The sequence below is a fragment of the Eulemur rufifrons genome, chromosome 7 (assembly GCF_041146395.1).
Source record: "Eulemur rufifrons isolate Redbay chromosome 7, OSU_ERuf_1, whole genome shotgun sequence".
NCBI lineage: Eukaryota > Metazoa > Chordata > Mammalia > Primates > Lemuridae > Eulemur > Eulemur rufifrons.
Genome location: NC_090989.1, coordinates 74,307,731 through 74,325,080, shown reverse-complemented (window position 1 = coordinate 74,325,080; position 17,350 = coordinate 74,307,731). Strand labels below are relative to the sequence as shown.

General features: G+C 35.9%; 1 protein-coding gene across 4 annotated transcripts in view; it reads left to right on the top strand.

Moving 5' to 3' along the window:
• The window catches only part of TP63 (tumor protein p63), a 213,906-nt gene that overhangs the window by 174,731 nt on the left and 21,825 nt on the right, over window positions 1–17,350 (top strand). For 3 of the 4 annotated variants that reach the window (XM_069472787.1, XM_069472789.1, XM_069472790.1), the window contains 5 exons: window positions 10,007–10,193; window positions 12,211–12,326; window positions 13,336–13,445; window positions 14,120–14,256; window positions 16,021–16,103. In XM_069472787.1, the coding sequence (XP_069328888.1) occupies window positions 10,007–10,193; window positions 12,211–12,326; window positions 13,336–13,445; window positions 14,120–14,256; window positions 16,021–16,103 (633 nt within the window). The remainder of the gene's footprint in view (window positions 1–10,006; window positions 10,194–12,210; window positions 12,327–13,335; window positions 13,446–14,119; window positions 14,257–16,020; window positions 16,104–17,350) is intronic. The other variant, XM_069472788.1, reaches the window with a different exon arrangement.

The window sequence follows — 17,350 nt, the reverse complement described above, 5'->3', positions numbered from 1 at the left end:
ATCCACAGCTAGCCTCTCTTTGCTTTTACTCATAATGTTCTCTCTTCATAGGAAGCCTGCTGTTGCCTCTTGTCTCTCCCTTCCTCCTTTCTTGGATGTACATTCCAGTTGGTCAATGATAACTTCCCCTTTAAGGCCTAGTTTAAATATTACTACCTCTATGAAAATTTTATTTTCTGCTTGAGTTGAATACATTTGCTTTTTCTCTTTCTCTCTTATCCCCAGACAACCCATCAGCAAGTTTGGTAGCTTTTCATCACTTCCACTGCTGCTCCAACCACTCTCATCTGTCACTTGGATTATTTGCAGTAGCCTCCTGACTGATCCCTCTCCTTCTATCTTGATTCCATAAAGTCTGTGCTTCACATAACAGCTAACATGATCTTATTAAAAGGAAAATAAGATCACATCACTTGCTCAAACGTCTCTGGTTGCTTGCTATCTAACATCAAGGAAACTCAAGTCCTATCCTGCCATATAAGGCCTGGCATGATCTCAACACCCTGTTCTCTCTCATCTTGGATCTTACCCCTACCACTGTAGCCTTTCCTTACTGCTGTCCAGATGCACGGGCCTCCATGGCAGGCATACGCACCTAGGACCTTAGCCTTTGCTCTCTCTAGTACATGGAACATCACTTCCCCAGGTATATGCCTGGCCCAGCCCATTACTCCTTCCAGGTTTTCTCATAAATACCATCTTATCAAAGAATCCTTCCCTAACAATCTTGGATAAAATAATATTCTCCTCATGCTACATCCCCCAACTTTTGGGTCTTGGCTCTCTATCACCTTTAAATTTATCTTGATTTACTTTTCCTTATACACTTATCACCATCTAGCATAGCATTTATTTGTCTATTCTAGAATGTTAGCACCTTTAGAGCATGGTCTTTGTTTTTATTCAATACTGAATTTTCAAACATAAAACAAAGCCTTGAATATAGTACATGCTCAACAAATATCAGATTTATTACCTGATAGTTAATCATTGTACCTCTGTAATCCCATAAAACTTTTACATAGCTTTGCTATACCCAGTGTATTTTGGTTGTTCATGCTTCACTCTACCTCTATATTGTGAGCAACTTGAGGATAAAGATTGAGTGATTTCTTTTCTTTCAATTTATTTTATATTTCAAGTACCATCCTAGGTAGTGATGGTGCATAAAATCCTGCATTTAAAGGTTTTTAAATTGTATTTTTCTTTGTTCCCAGTATAGAATGAGGACCTAGCATTGTATAGTATGTGCTCAGCATATCTTTGTTGGATAATTATTGAATGATGTACAAATGGGGAGAAGAAATAGATCTGAAATTTCTAGTTTACAATGTCAACTGAAGAGAAACTTTTAGTGTAGTCACTCCTAAGTTTCCACTAAAATATTATGGATTCTAGAAAAATGCTGGGAACTCAAGCCATTTACAGAATCAGAATCTGTAGAGATTTTATTATTTAAAAGTCTGATAAAACTGAATTGAAAAATGCCAAAGAGAAATGAAAGGTGCAAATACTAGCCCTGGCTATACCTTGCTACATTCATGGAAAACAACAAAATTAAGAGCCTATAGTAAAAAAAAAAAACCCTATCTATAGGGAAATATCATTTTAGAGAATCAAAGAAAGCATTCTAAGAACTAGAAGAAATGTTTAGAAGATTGCTTTAGTACAAATCAATAAAATATAAACACTATATGAGGTTGGAGAAGAAAATGATAAACCTATAATAGCAGGCTGAGATGAAAAGATGACTGGTAAAAAGGATATAGATGAAATAAGGAAGGAAATTTCAAATACAGTAGAAGAATTAAAAGTATTATTTATAGAATAGAGCAATATTAACTATAGATAACCATATGCATGGTATGGAGGACAAATTTGAAAAGCTTTCGCAGAATGTAAACAAAAGGAACAATACTAAAGATTAGTGTTTAAGTACATAAAATGTACCGTGGTTATAAAGTGGGGCTCCAAAGTAAAACTTTCACTGCCAGAAATTGAAACCAGCAGAAGGAACAAAAATACAATTTAAAAAAAAGGTTATTGCATTGAGTTTAAGTATGTTAAAGTGCCCACCAATTTCCAAGTATAGTAATTTCACTTAAAAAAAAGACACGTTTAGAACCATTATCACTTTATTTTTAAACAAAGATAAAATCCTAGAAGAAACAAGGGAGAAATAAGCAGCTTACTTAAATTAAAGGAAGAAAATTCAGATTGGTCTGGGAATTTTCTATAACACTAAAATATGCATTGACTCAATTTTCCTATTTCAAGAGATGCATCTCAAACTGATTTATGTACTAAAGATTTATGTACTAAAATGTGCTCTACAGTGTTATTTTTAAACTGGAGTAAAACTTATACCATATAAGAAAGGTATGATTACATAAATCATGGTATATCCTTTTTAAATACTATAACAGCAACCACTTAAAATTATGCTTTTAAATTTGGACATGTTCATAATATGTTAAATTGTATATAAGGAAAGATATCAAACTTTTTGTGATTATATCCTCAGTTTGAATAAGGGTATGTGTGTGCCTATGTGTGTGTGTGTGTGTGTGAGAGAGAGAGAGAAAGAGAGAGAGAGCACGCTCACACATAAAAAGGTCTAAAATGTTAATGGCGTGTATCTGAGTAAGGGGAATATCATTATTTCTAGAATTTTTATGTGCATATGTTGTTATGAATAAAAGGCATATTGTAGAAAAGAGAACTTGGGAAGAAGTTGATATAAGTTTTTAATCTGTTATAACTGCTTCTCGTAGTGACAACACCATAGGGCCAGATACTTTACACCTTCAAATATAAGGTTTGAAATGTTTGCCTTCCACCCAGAGAGCTACTGGAAATTTAATACAATGGGCTTCCATAAGCAAAAATGTTCTTAGCTATAGATGGTTTTATTTTTAGGTATAAAATCAACTGAGTTCTTTATTTAATACCTATAAGTAGGAAAAACCTACCTAGAGCTATGAGAATACTGGGGACAGCAATAATAATATCTATTTAGAATGGTAAAGAAAAGTGCAAAGGGGAAAATAAGTTTGAGCTAGAAATGGAACCCATAAAACAATCAGAAGACTTAAAGAAAGATTTATATTTCTCAGTAATGTAAGTATTATCTTTTGTTATATTGGATATGAACACCCAAAATAAATGCTTCACATATTACTCAATATGAAGAATTAGGTATGTCAAAATTTTGTGGATATATCTAAGGAGTACTTAGAAGAAACTTGGTAGAATTAAATGCTTATTTTAGAAAAACATGAGAGTCTAAAATTAATGATCTAGAATGACATATTTTTTAAAAAGGAAAACAATGGCAAATTGAATCCTAGTTCAATTCTTTCAGTTAGTTAAGAATAAAAATTAAAAGGTATGCAGATTGGAAAGGAAGAAGTAAAACTCACTCTATTTACAGATGACATGATGTAGAAAATCATAGGACATGTATAAAAAGCTATTAGAACTAATAAATAATTTTAGCAAAGTCACAGGATACATAGTTGATATACCAAAATTAATCATGTATAGAAACATGACCTAGTATAAAAAATACTAGAAACAATTAGAAATTTAAATTTAAAAATACAGTGCCATTTATAACAATTTTTAAAAAATAAAATCCTAAAGCATAAATCTAGGAAAATATGTACAATGCACACTGAAATTTATAAAACATTTCTGAGTGAAATTAAAGATAGTGTACTTAGCTAGAGGTATATCATATGCTCATGTATTAAAAGACACAACTTTGCAAAGATATCAGTTCTCCCCAAGAGGGACCCATATATGTGACACAATCTCATTCAAAATCTTACCAGGCATTATTTACAGGAATTGACAAACTGCTTGTAAATTTTGTATAGAAATTCAAAGGACCTAAAATAACCAAAACAATTTTGAGAACGAAGAATAAAATTGAATGACTCAGACTACCTGATTTCAAGATTTAGTATAAAGTTAGAGTAATCCAGACAATTTGATATCGATATATGGGTAGACATACAGATCAGTAGAAAAAGGAGTGTTCAGATATAGAACTGAACACATATAACACATTTATTTTCAAAAGTAAGATGCCAAGGCAATTGAACAAAGGAAAAGATAAAAATTATCTTTTCAACAAGTAGTGCTAGAATAATTGGATATCTGTTAAGAAGAATTTTGACCCTTCCTTCATACCATATATTAATATAACAATTGGCTGTAAATAGATATACTCCTAAATGGAAGAATTAAGACTATAACTCTTCTTGAAGAAAGCATAAAAAATCCTTCTAATGTTGGAATAGGCTAAGATTTCTTAGGATACAAAGAGCAAGAGCCTTAAAGGAAAAATATTGATAATACCTTAAAATTAACCATTTTGGAAAAGCAGATAAAAAAGACAAGCCACATTCTGGGAGAAAATATATTGTAAAAATTTATATCTGATAAAGGACTTGTATCCAAAATATATAAAGAACTCCTACAACCCAAACTGAGAACACAGGCAGTCCAATTAACAAATTACGCCAAACAGCCCAAATAATCTCATTAAAAATTGGGTAAAATGTATGAGTAGACATTTTTCAAAAGAAAACATACCAAATAGCCAACAGGTATATGAAAAGATGCTCAGCATCACTGGTCATCAGGGAACGTAAATCAAAGCCACAGTAAAATACTGCCTCACTCCAGTTAGAATTTCTGTTATCAAAAAGACAAAGATAAGTGTTGGTGATGATGTGGGAATAAAGGAACCCCTACATACTTTTAGTGAGATGGTAAATTAGTACAGCCATTATAGAAAATAGTATGGAGGTTACTCAAAAAATTAAAAATAAAACTGCCATGTGATCCAGCAATCCCACTACTAGGTATTCGTCCAAAGAAAATGAAAACAGCATATCAAGGAGATATTTGCACTCCTCTGTTTATTGTAGCATTATTCACAATAGCCAAGATATGGAATCAACCTAAGTTTCTATCAATGGATGAATGGATGAAGAAAGTGTAATACACACACACACACACACACACACACACAAAATAGAATACTATTTAGCCATAAAGATGAATAAAATCTTGTCATTTGCAACAACATGGGTGAACATGGAGGACGTTATGTTAAGTGAAATAAGCCAGGCACAGCAAGACAAATATTGCACACCGATCTCACTCATGTGGAATATAAAAAGTTGTTCTCATACAAATTGAGAGTAGAATTATGGTTACCAGAGACTGGGGAGTGGGTAATGGGGAAAGGTGGGTCAATGGGTAAATATTACAGTTAGAGAGGAGGAATATTTTTGTTGTTCTATTGCATAGTAGGGTAATATAGTTAACAATAATACTTTGTATATTTCAAAATAGCTAGAAGATTTTGAATGTTTTCACCACAAAGAAATGATTAATGTTTAAGGTGAGGAATATGCTAATTACCCTGATTTGATCATTATGCAGTGTAGACATATATCAAAACATCACATTGTACCCTATTACTATGTACAATTAGTATGTGTGAATCAAAAATAAAATAAAACTTAAAAAGTGGAACTTCTATATAACAACAGGGGAAAAAGTCTATATTACAATTTTTTAAATTTAAACTTAAAAAAGTACAAAATGTTATAACAGATACTTCAAAAAAAGAATAGCCTATAAGTATATAAAATAATATAAAACGAATATAATATAGTTTTATTTTGTTATATGTAAATATAAATTTAAAAAGTATATGAAAAGATGCTCAACATCATTAATCATCCGAGAAATGTTAATTTAAACTACAATGAGTCCTACTACATACATACTAGAATGGCATAAATTAAAAAAAAAAGCAATACGAAGTGCTGGCAAGGATGTGAAGCCCTCATATATTGCCAAGTGGTAAGGGAAAATGGTACAGCCTCTTTGTAAAACAATTTGGCATTTTCTTAAAAAGTTAAATATACACTTACCCAGCAATCATACCTCCTAGGTATCTATTCAAGAAAAATAATAAAATGTATGCTCTCACAAATATTTGTACATGAATGTTCATAATAGTTTTTTCATATAGAGAAAAATTGGAAATAATTGAATTGATAAATAATGGAATTCCACTCAAAGATAAAATAGAATGCTGATACATGCAAAAGCATGGATAGGTCTCAAAAGCATGATCACATAAGATTATACACTATATTTTTCCAATTATATAAAATTCTGTAAAGGTAAAACCATAGTGAGAGAAAGCTGGTACATGATTTCCTGGGGCCAGGTATTGGGAAGGGGATTAACTGCAAAGGGCTAAAGATAATGGGGAGTGGGGGAGGCTGGGAATATTCTGTATTTTGATTTGATTATAGTAGTGGTTACACAGCTGTGTGCATTTGTCAAGTCATCAACTTGTGCACTTACCAAATTGATGTGCTTTAAAGATAAATATACCATATGAAACAAAACAAAAACTGCACAAAAAGAACAAATTAGGTCTTAGAATTCAATAATTTCACCAATGTTGGGGATCAATTTAGAGGTCACTTTTAAAAATTATAGAGAGAAAGACAGACGTTAAAAGAGGCCATGTGTGTTCAAATTTTTAGTCTTTGCTGACTTGAATCATCAGGGTATTTAAAAATCTTGGTGCAAATCAGATTCCCATTTTTGCCATCTTGCAGAAGCCTGGGGAATTGGAGAAGATGCTAGTGCTCTCTGATAAGGGATAAGAGAAGTAGCCGGGTCTCAGGAATTGTTAATACACTATAGACCAGGAAGACTAAATTTAGTACTGGAAAAAAATATTAAATGTCATCACAGAGCCAATTTGCAAACAATGAAGCAAATAAAATAGCAGAGACTTGGCTTTGTAAACAAGCGATTCTGCCAGACCACTTCAGCCCCTCTAGTTACTATTAATAAATGGCAGGCCTGGTAGTTTAACCAAGAGCAATAAACGTAATGCATCTTGGCTGTAGTCAGATATTTTGATTTACTCAAATATGAAACTCTCATCACTAAAATTGGAAAATATTGTCTACAGTACCAGATGCAGTCCTAGCTGAGAAGTGACGTCTAAATTGTCCTGGCATGGTGTGGAGAACAGAGAAAAAATGAAAGTGTACCAGACAGGGAATGGCACTTTCAATTGTGGGTGATGAATGTATATGGTGTTTGAGGCATTAAAGAATTCATATGAGCAGACCATGGGGTGGAAAATGTGGAGGTGAGTATGGAGGAATGAGAGAGAGATAGGGCCACAATACAAAGGGCCTTATAGAAATCCTTAAGAAACCATGTTAAAGAGCAGGACCTTATTCTCAAATTCCCCAGAGCCATAATGGAAGTACTGACAGACAGCTGAGCCTAGTACAAGAGTCCAGGTCAGCTTTCTCCTAGCTCAGAGTTTTTTCAGCTCTATCTCTTGCTTCCTCTCCCGACAATTAAATTAGCAAACATTAGACTGAGAAATAAGTAAAATGAAATTGTTGATGTTAAGTAGACCACTTCTAAGCTCCAGTTTAATTTATAGAAGATTGAATACATTTTAACTTGATTCAGAAAAGAGCCACAATGTTGGAAATTAGAAGCGTCTCTTCTGTGTGACTTCAGACAAGTCCTTTCTGTGCCCTAATTTTCTTATCTGTAAAACAGGGAAAATAGTACAGGTCTATTGTCTGTTATCTGCAATCCTGAAATTCAAAGAGCACTAAAACTAAAAGTCTGTATGGTTTTGTTTTGATTTTCTAAGTTTGTGGCATACTCATTTGGAGGTGAAACCCAGCCCAAGCTATGAGGCTTGACAGTCATTTCCCAGTTAGTGTGAATTATTTGTGAATTCTGCAGAATATTAATGTTTGATCATGGGGTGCTGCCCTAAAACCTGCTGGAAATGTTGATAATATATGCTATATGAACTTTACTCCCTTCCCTTTTGAAAATCTAAATAATTCTGGGTTCTGAAACTTCTGGCCCCAGGGGTTTCAGATAAGAGATTGTATACCTCTAATACCTTCCTCATAGGGCTGTGTGAGGATTGCATTTCTTACAAAGGAATTTGGTAAATGATGAAGCTATTTTTATTTATCATTATTTAAACTCAGAAATTAGATTACCCACCCCCATCTGTGAGAATAAGTATGGATTAGTACTTGATGATGTTTAACCTTATTCTTAGTGCTTTTATGCTTTAGTCTGTCAAGCTTGATTTATAGTATATCAGTTATTGAAATGGAATGTTTCTCTTCAGAAACTGTCCTACTTTGAATGCTTATCCTTCATTTTTGCAATCTTTACATATTTGGAAGGACGCCTTATTTGCCTTCAGGTGTTAGCTGACAGGCGTATGTTTCAGTCATCTTTCCTAAGGTTCATCTTATGAAACTCATGTTTAAATTATGTATTATATACCTCCTAACAAAAACACAAATGGATATGCTTATTCTCTTGGCATTCTCAACAAAAATGAGTTCTTAATATATTCTAAAACAGTGTTTGTAAAGTCATTGGTTAAAAACACAAGAGCAGAAATATCCATCTAGAGTTTATTCAGTGTTTCCCAAGTAAAATTTTATTTTTGTGGTAGAACCTTGGCATGATTCCTATTTCTTCAAGCTACATAAAACCCTTTTGCTGTGTTTAATCCGTGGCCTGCGGGCCTGGAGGACCGATTTTGCAATACTCTTCTGGCATTGGGAAATTTTTAACTAAAAATTTCGTGTACTGAAATACTTAGGAGAAAAGAAAGATCATTTCAATAAATATATTTCAAAAGGAAGAGATAAAACAATCACGTTAAATGTGGATTTTGGTGGTGTATTAGCTCTCGGTGAGAGCTAGGGTGGGACATCTCAATAATGACTCTGTTTGCCACTCTGGCTCCGGCTCCCTGGTGTCTTTGCCCTGGAAGGATGTTGCTGCCAACTTAGGATTGCAACCTGTGTGTGTGTTTACCCTTTGTTTGGATAAGTGTTACTAGGTGCCCCACTCTTGGCCAGCAATTCCAGTGCCTGGGTGGTTTTGCCTCAGCATCTGAGTGAGTAGGAATGGAGTGATGGGTCATTGACCCCGAGAACAGAGGTGTAAGGGTTAGAATGGAGATTGCTTTTCTGTTCAGAGGTGAAGGAGGGGAAGCAGCACAGGATAGGACCTTTTTATTTCTATTTGGTTCTAGGTCTCATGCTTTCTCTACCCTATTTTGCCAGTTCTGCAACCAACTAGCCACCACCGAACTTTCTCTCCCTGAAGAAGGAAGAGTGGGCAGGAAAAATTTCACTCACTTGTGAGTGAAAAGACGTGCATCTGGACTCTTTCTCTGCCATGATTAGCTGTGTTACATTAGGCCAGTTGTTTGGGGGAGTATGAGACTGAAAGGTCTATTCTAGCGCCTGCATTTCCTTACACTCTGACATTAGAAGATACATGCAATAGTTTGGGAGAGCTCCTGCTTTGCAGTTCTCAAACTGGTTAACCTCAGGTTAAATCTCTCCAATCTCTGCTGGATATTCCATTTAAAAAAAAATTCCATGAACCCTAACTCCTATGAGTCTCTCTAAAGTATTCTAAAGGCTGGATTAATTATAATCTGCTAAGCAGAAAGCTGTCTTTGTGATTTATTGTTCAGTATCACTCGATACATGAAAATACTGTTTTTCCATTTACTTTCTGGTTATCCATGAAGCTACTCATGGTATTAATCATTTAAACCCCCTCTGAGCCTCAGTTTCCTCACCCTACAGAGAAGATACTAAATAACAGAAAATAATAGCATAAATGTGCTTTGATAAATATAAAACCTTTTGTAAACATAGGATTTTAAGTAACATAGCAAAAAAATTATGAATTTGATTAATGAATATGACTTCTTCTAGTAAGATTGCCATACATCATATATGTAGTAGCCAATGGCAAACATGCAGCTATAAAGGCTATAAAATGTGGATATATTTTCACTGTTCTGATTTGGAATGTAACAATATCTCCTGTCGCTTGTCTCCTTCCCTCCACCCCTGGCCCCATCTCTAAGCAGTATTCTACTGAACTGAAGAAACTGTACTGCCAAATTGCAAAGACATGCCCCATCCAGATCAAGGTGATGACCCCACCTCCTCAGGGCGCCGTCATCCGCGCCATGCCCGTCTACAAGAAAGCTGAGCACGTCACCGAGGTGGTAAAACGGTGCCCCAACCATGAGCTGAGCCGTGAATTCAATGAGGGTAAGGAACACTGGAATCTGTAACTGTTCAATAAAGTTCCTTGAAGGTAAAGATCCTGTGGGCATTTTTGTTTGGAACCTGCCTACCTGCTTCAGCTTCTGCAATCTGCTTGCAGCTCAGTTTGCCATTTTGGTTGACAGTGTCCAAAAATAATGATAAGTAAATTTGTGACTTTCACAGTGGTCGAACTATTTATAATAATTTTACTTTAGTGATTACTAGATGACCTGGACTGCCTGGATTCTCTACTCCCTACTGCTCCCTTCCTTTTTTTTTTTTTTCTTCCTTTATTTATAAATGAGAGAGTGTAAGGAGAATAACATGGTAGCTGTTCTTCTTGGGCCAGGCTATGCTATTCAGCTTTAGCTTCTTTCCCAGAGAGACAGGAGGACTCTGCCATACAGAGGTGGGGAACCTGCGACCTCAAGGCCACATGTGGTCCTCCGGATCCCCAAGTGTGGCCCCTCAACCGAATCCAAACTTCACAGAACAAATCCCTTTGTTAAAAGGATTTGTTCTGTAAAATTTGGATTCAGTCAAAAGGCTGCACTCAAGGATCCAGAAGGTCACATGTGGCCCTGAGGCCGCAGGTTCCCCACCCCTAGAGGGGACACTCAAATGAAAGACTGGGAGTCAGGGGAGCAGGGATCTGGAGGGCCTTATTTCAGCTCTGTGTCCATGAATAAGCCATGCCCTGTCTTCTGAGCCTCAGATCCAACAGCTTTGGAGGAGTCACTATTTCCAAAGGTTCCCTTAAATTTGTCATAATGGTTCCATGAAGGGAGACTAAGTAGAAAATACTGAAAAGTGGAAAGTAAGATAGGGGAAAGCATAAGGAATCATCAAAGAGTGATGACAGTGAAGGAGGGGTTGGAAATTAGGGTACTTTATAGGAAAAATACTAAAAACATAAGGATTTGTAAATAGAATATATAAATATAGAGAATATAATCGATTGTAGAGAAAATTAATGGAGAAAGAAAGAGAATGGATAAAACTTTTGAAGTAGAAAATAAAGTCAAAATCCTCCTTAACCCAACTTTTTTTATACCTTAATTCCTAGTCCTTGTCTACATGACATTATCCATACATTTCTGTCTCGCTTATCACGTAATAATATGCCATAAACAATATGCCATATAGATAGGCTTCATTATCATTTTACCTAACTGCCTATGTCCCATCAAGATGATAATATTTTTAAACTATTTTCTCATTTTTGGAGTGATAGTTGTTTTTAGTTTTTACCATGATAGATGATGCTGCAGAGAACAGCATGATACATTTAGCTTTTTACTTTTATTGAATATTTTTTTGTGGAATGGAACTACATGGCCTAAGGTTAAGAACAGCTTTATGAATCCCAATTCTTAGAGCATCTTCTTTTTTTGTGTATCAAAATTCTGTAAGACTTTGCCTAAGTTCTTTTTAAAACCTACTTGTCTTTTATTGTCCCCCACCTGGGACTCCTTCAGAAAAGTAAAGCCAGCAAGTTTCTTATCTTTATAATCAAAGCAAGATTTTAAAATGGAGGAAGAGACAAGAATAAGCAAAGTGAAAGTCATATCCTTGCTGTCTTCTGCTTATTTAGTATCCTTGTTGGTCAGACTTCTGGGCAACATTTTTAACAGTAGAACTGATTTTTTTTTTTTTATTAACATGCCCCTTTTCCTTCCATTTTCTATGGAAGCTATCAAAATGCTTTCCATGGATGAGTCAAAGATGTAGTTACAGAGTTCTATAAAAGCTTGACTTGTTAACCTTAAACTGCAAAGCATAAGACTATTCTCTTAAATATAGATGAGCGTTCCAGCCCTTTTCATTGCTGTAAAGATTGAGATACCTTCATGTATTATATGATATATCTGGCAACAGGTTCTGCTTCTTTGTTCAAGGTTGTATATTTCCTTTAATACACGTATCATTTCTTTGGCCACCAACATTTTGTCTATGAAGTTTTATTTTGTTTTCTTTATTTTGAAGGTAAGGAACTCTTTTGTCTTTTTCTGTTCTGCAGGACAGATTGCCCCTCCTAGTCATTTGATTCGAGTAGAAGGGAACAGCCATGCCCAATATGTAGAAGATCCCATCACAGGAAGACAGAGTGTGCTGGTACCTTATGAGCCACCCCAGGTAAAAATAAACAAATAAATAAAATTACACACACACACATATGTGTATAGAGAGAGAGAGAGAGAAAGAGAAAGAGAATGGGCAGAATTGAGAGAGCATTAGTTTCAGCAACAGGGAGTGTTTCTAGCAGATGTGTAACATTTTTTGTATTTCTTTTCTCCCTATTCTCCACATGCTTTTCCTTCAAAGCTCTGAAATATGTACTGAATTAACTGGGTAACATGGCTCTGTGCCCATGTACCCATCTTAAGGGCAGATAATAATTGAACTGGGCTTATACGTGGCTTTGCTTTATCCACCTGGCAATTGCACTGGGAGTAGATGTGCAACGGTAATGGGTGCGAGTATTTTTACACTAGTCAGTAAGTGGGATAGCTGAAGAGGAGTCTCTTAAAGTCTGAATGAACAGATGGCAGATTTGTAAATCTGTTATGTAAACCAGAGTCTTGTGGTAGTAAGGAACCCAAAGTTCTTTGGTTTGCTACCTTGCTATGTAGACCTTTGACATGGTCTCTGGGTTTCAATTGCCTTACCCATAAATGTACACTTTGGACCAGATTATTTAATTCTGAGAACATTTTGAACTCCAGAGTGTATTAACAGAAGTGTATATTCAAATCTATATCATAGTGTTTTATCCACACAGGGAAAATATCCTTGGAGCATTGCTGCTGTTTTGGTAACTTTTTCCAGCTTTCTCTTTTCAGTGATATTCATGTATGTGGTATAGCCTATTTGAATTGGGCGATGTGGATCAGCTTGCAAATGAACAGGATCAAAAATCAGTTACAGCCTGTCTTACCTAACGTAGTGTCCAATGTGGCAAAAATCATTTTTAAGCTTCGCAGGAGGCAAGGCAAAGAAAAATATATAATGAGTTTCAAAGTTTGCCTTCCTAGAAGGAAGCATATCACTTCAGAATTGGGATGCTTTAAATAGAGGGAAGAATTTAAAAGGAAGAGGATCAGTTCAAGCCATTGTTAACACAATTTTTTCTCCCTGTGCTTAGGTTGGCACTGAATTCACGACAGTCTTGTACAATTTCATGTGTAACAGCAGTTGTGTTGGAGGGATGAACCGCCGTCCAATTTTAATCATTGTTACTCTGGAAACCAGAGAGTAAGTGGCATATGTAGAACTGTCATTCTCCAAAAAATCATGGGCAGAGAGAGGGCAAAGTGAAATTGTGTCTGTTTTATCATTAACTTTGCATGTATAGCAGAGAGCTAGCCTTGATTTTGTCCTTTGTACTTTAAATCCTTGCTGCAAACACCTACATAAAAGATCTAAGAAAGCAGAGACAGATGAGGGTGGTTAGAGGGAGGAAAAAAGAGCTGGGAAGGTGTGCAAGTGGCTTCATACCTGAATTCTTGACATTTGACTGGAATTGTTTCTGATTAGACAGTGTTTGTTTTCATGTGGCCCCTAAGGCATTTGGCAGTTTCTTTGAATAAGTCTGGGCTGCCTAAGGGGATTTTATCCTGAGACATCCACTGGCTTAACTCAAGTTTCCTTCAGAATATGTAGCTAAATACAGCTGTTCAGCTAATGGCTTGGAGGTTCTTTGCAGAACAAATGGAATGTTATTTACTAATATTGCTTGTGGCCTGTAAGCACTTTTGTGTTCTGCCGAGTGCTTTAGCGTCCATCCTGGAAGCAGCCATGGCTGAGCTGGTCCTGGGGATGGTGCACAGGTGATGGTCAGTTTTGAAAATGGAAATGGGAGAACTCCAGAAGACCTTTAAAATTCTTTGAATTTAACCCTTTATCCTCCTTTTTTTCCTAATTCGTAGTGGGCAAGTCCTGGGCCGACGCTGCTTTGAGGCCCGGATCTGTGCTTGCCCAGGAAGAGACAGGAAGGCAGATGAAGACAGCATCAGAAAGCAGCAAGTTTCGGATAGCACAAAGAACGGTGATGGTACGAAGCGCCGTAAGTAGATGTAGTGGCCAAACGGGGTAGGGTTGAATCCTTTCCAGATGTTGGGGCATGGGGTGATATTGGAGAATCTGCATAAGACCCATGAGCTTTAACAGAAAGTATGACTTGAGGCCCCAGAGCCAGTGGGATTAGGTACAGCATTTAAATAGATTCCAGGTTTGTAATACAGCTTTATAAACACAAATAACCATTGTGAGATTTCTTAGTCCAGCAGTCCTCAAAATGTGACTTCCACTAGTAGCATCAACATTGTTTAGAAACTAGGTAGAAATGCAACTTCTCAGTCCCCTGATTTTCTGAATTAGCAACTTGGTGTGTGAGGCAGTTATTAGTGTTTAGTAAGCCTTCCTGATGATTCTAGCTACAGTTTTAAAACCAGTGTCTTAGCCTATTGGTATCCATTTATCTTTTCATTATTAAGTGTTAGCACTGAAAATAGCATCTGTTCACCTCATGAATCTATGAGAACAGCAAAATTTGGGATATATTTCACCAAACACAGTCTGCAGAGTATGCACATCTGGGCTTGATGGAATCTTTACATGTATGACCTTCTTGGGGCATCAGTTACATTATCAGTTGTTTTCAAACTTGTATTTTTAATCAATGAAAGCTTTTTAAAAATGGACTATTTCAAGGGACCTACAATGCAAAATAAAGCAGAGCTGCTCCAGTTGAAGACAGTGGGATTTGGGAGTTGTCTGTAGCTCCATGCTTTACCTTCAACCTCCCCTTGCTGATGAGGTTCACCTCTAGAGTCCTAGGACTCCACTTACAAAGTTTGAAAAACACTGATCCCCTGTGCTTCTTGTGGCAAAATTTAATTCTAGAAGGTCCCTTGCATAAGCCTGATATCACTTCAACAAGGGTTTAAAGTATGGCTTATTTTTGAAAATGGATTTTTTATTTTATTTTGAAAAAGGATTTAATCTTATCATTGATTACTATCCAGAGGAAATAAAAATTATACTTTATGGGAGAACCTCTCACCATCAGCTATTAACTATTCAGTATGATATGCTTTTCCTATTCCGATCATTCCTCAAAAATTCATATATATGATAAAAGTTTTATGCATGTACACACACATGCATATATATCTATCTCTGTTATAATTTTACTCTTGAGTCTGCCTGGTAATGTAGTTCCTAAGCTCATTCCCTAATCACCTCAGTTACCTAAAAATTAATGACTTTCAATAAGACATATTAACTAGTTTGGTAGAAGGATCATTTCTAAAGCTATATCCCGAATATAGTTTCTAATTCGGGAAACCTTAGGAATATATCACTTGTTAATTCACTAATTTTACCATTGGCAAGACAACTCCTACAACTTGCATTACTTCCTTGGAAGATGAATGATCTGAAAAATAAAATGCAAAACCGATTTCTTTCTTTAATGGCTGTTCACAGACACACATCAGGAAGACACAGGGTTTCCTACAGCTTTACTTAAGCCAAAGGCCATTTCCCAGCTTCTTGGATTTTATTCTTTCATTTATTCTTTCTCATCTTTCCCCCACCTCTTCATTGCTAGGGTCACACTCAATTTAAAATCAATTGTCACCAATTAAATGGATTCTTGGGACTAGAATCTTTAATCTCACAGGTGTTGCTCGTGCTACTATCTGTTTAATGTTATTGATATTAATATTTAATTATTAAATATGTCAAATACATGTTTAATATGTTTAATACGTGTAATTTCTTCAGAAATGTTCCTAGGATAAAAGTTGCATTTTTCTTCTGCCAGCTTTTCGTCAGAACACACATGGCATCCAGATGACATCCATCAAGAAACGACGATCCCCAGATGATGAACTGTTGTACTTACCGGTGAGTCTCCCTTAGGTGTTCATGGTTGCTTCAGGTTAACCTTCTTTAAATGAGCTTTTACTATATGATCATCTTCTGGTTAGCTGTGGCAACGGGACAGGAGATGTCTTAGTCAGTTGAGACTGCTGCAACAAAGTACCCTAGACTAGGTGGCTTATAAATAACAGAAATTTATTTTCTCAGTTTGAGAAGCTGAAGGTCTGAGATGAAAGTGCCAGCCTGGTTGGTCTGGTGAGGGATCTCTTTGAAGTTGTGAGCTACTGTTTTCTCCTTATATCCTCATATAGTGAAAAGGGCTAGAAAGGTCTCTAGGGTCTTTTTTTATAAGGGCACTAATATCATCCATGAAGGCTCCACCCCCATGACCTTCTCCAAGGCCCCACCTCCTAATGCCATCACACTGGGGATTAGGATTTCAACATATGAATTTTGGAGGGACACACACATTCAGTCCATATGGGTGTTGAGAGGGGGCTAATGTTATAAAACATAAATAATATGTGTTTTTGAAAATTTAGGAAATTATCCTTTCCTGCTACAGTTCTGAAATATATTAATAGTGTGAGCTTCTGCACTTACCTACCCACCCAGTTGAAGTCACCCTCCTAATAGAACTTTTTCTACCCAGATATTTAAAATTAATTTGTACTTCCTTATTGGAGAATGATAAGATTATCCTAGACAGCATGGCCATACCAATTTAGGCCAAAAATTTTGTCAGAAAGAGTTCACAAAGTTGATAATACAGAAATTATCGAGTTGACTGTGATTTCTTTTAGCACTTAAAGAAAGCCAAGCGAGGCAGAATCCTCAATTACACTTGGCCCTCCCTATCTGTGGGTTCCACATCTGCAGACGCAACCAACTGTGGATCAAAAGTATTAATACTTGAAAAAAAACAATAAAAAATAACAATATAAAATGTTATTTTAAAGAACAATACAACAATAAGTAATACAATAATAAAAATAATACAAAAACAATACAGTATAACAACTATTTATATAGCACTTACGTTGTATCAGGTATTATGCATATAGGATAGAGATAAAGCATACAGAGGATGTGCATATATTACATACAAGTGCTGCACCGTTTTATATAAGGGATTTGACCATCTGAGAGTTTTCATATCTGGGGGGCCAGAGGGGCAGGGAAGGGTCGTGGATTCAATCTCCTGCACATACCAAGGGATGAATGTGTATGTAAATAGCCAGGAGCTTGGCCCAATTATTATGTAAGAATCT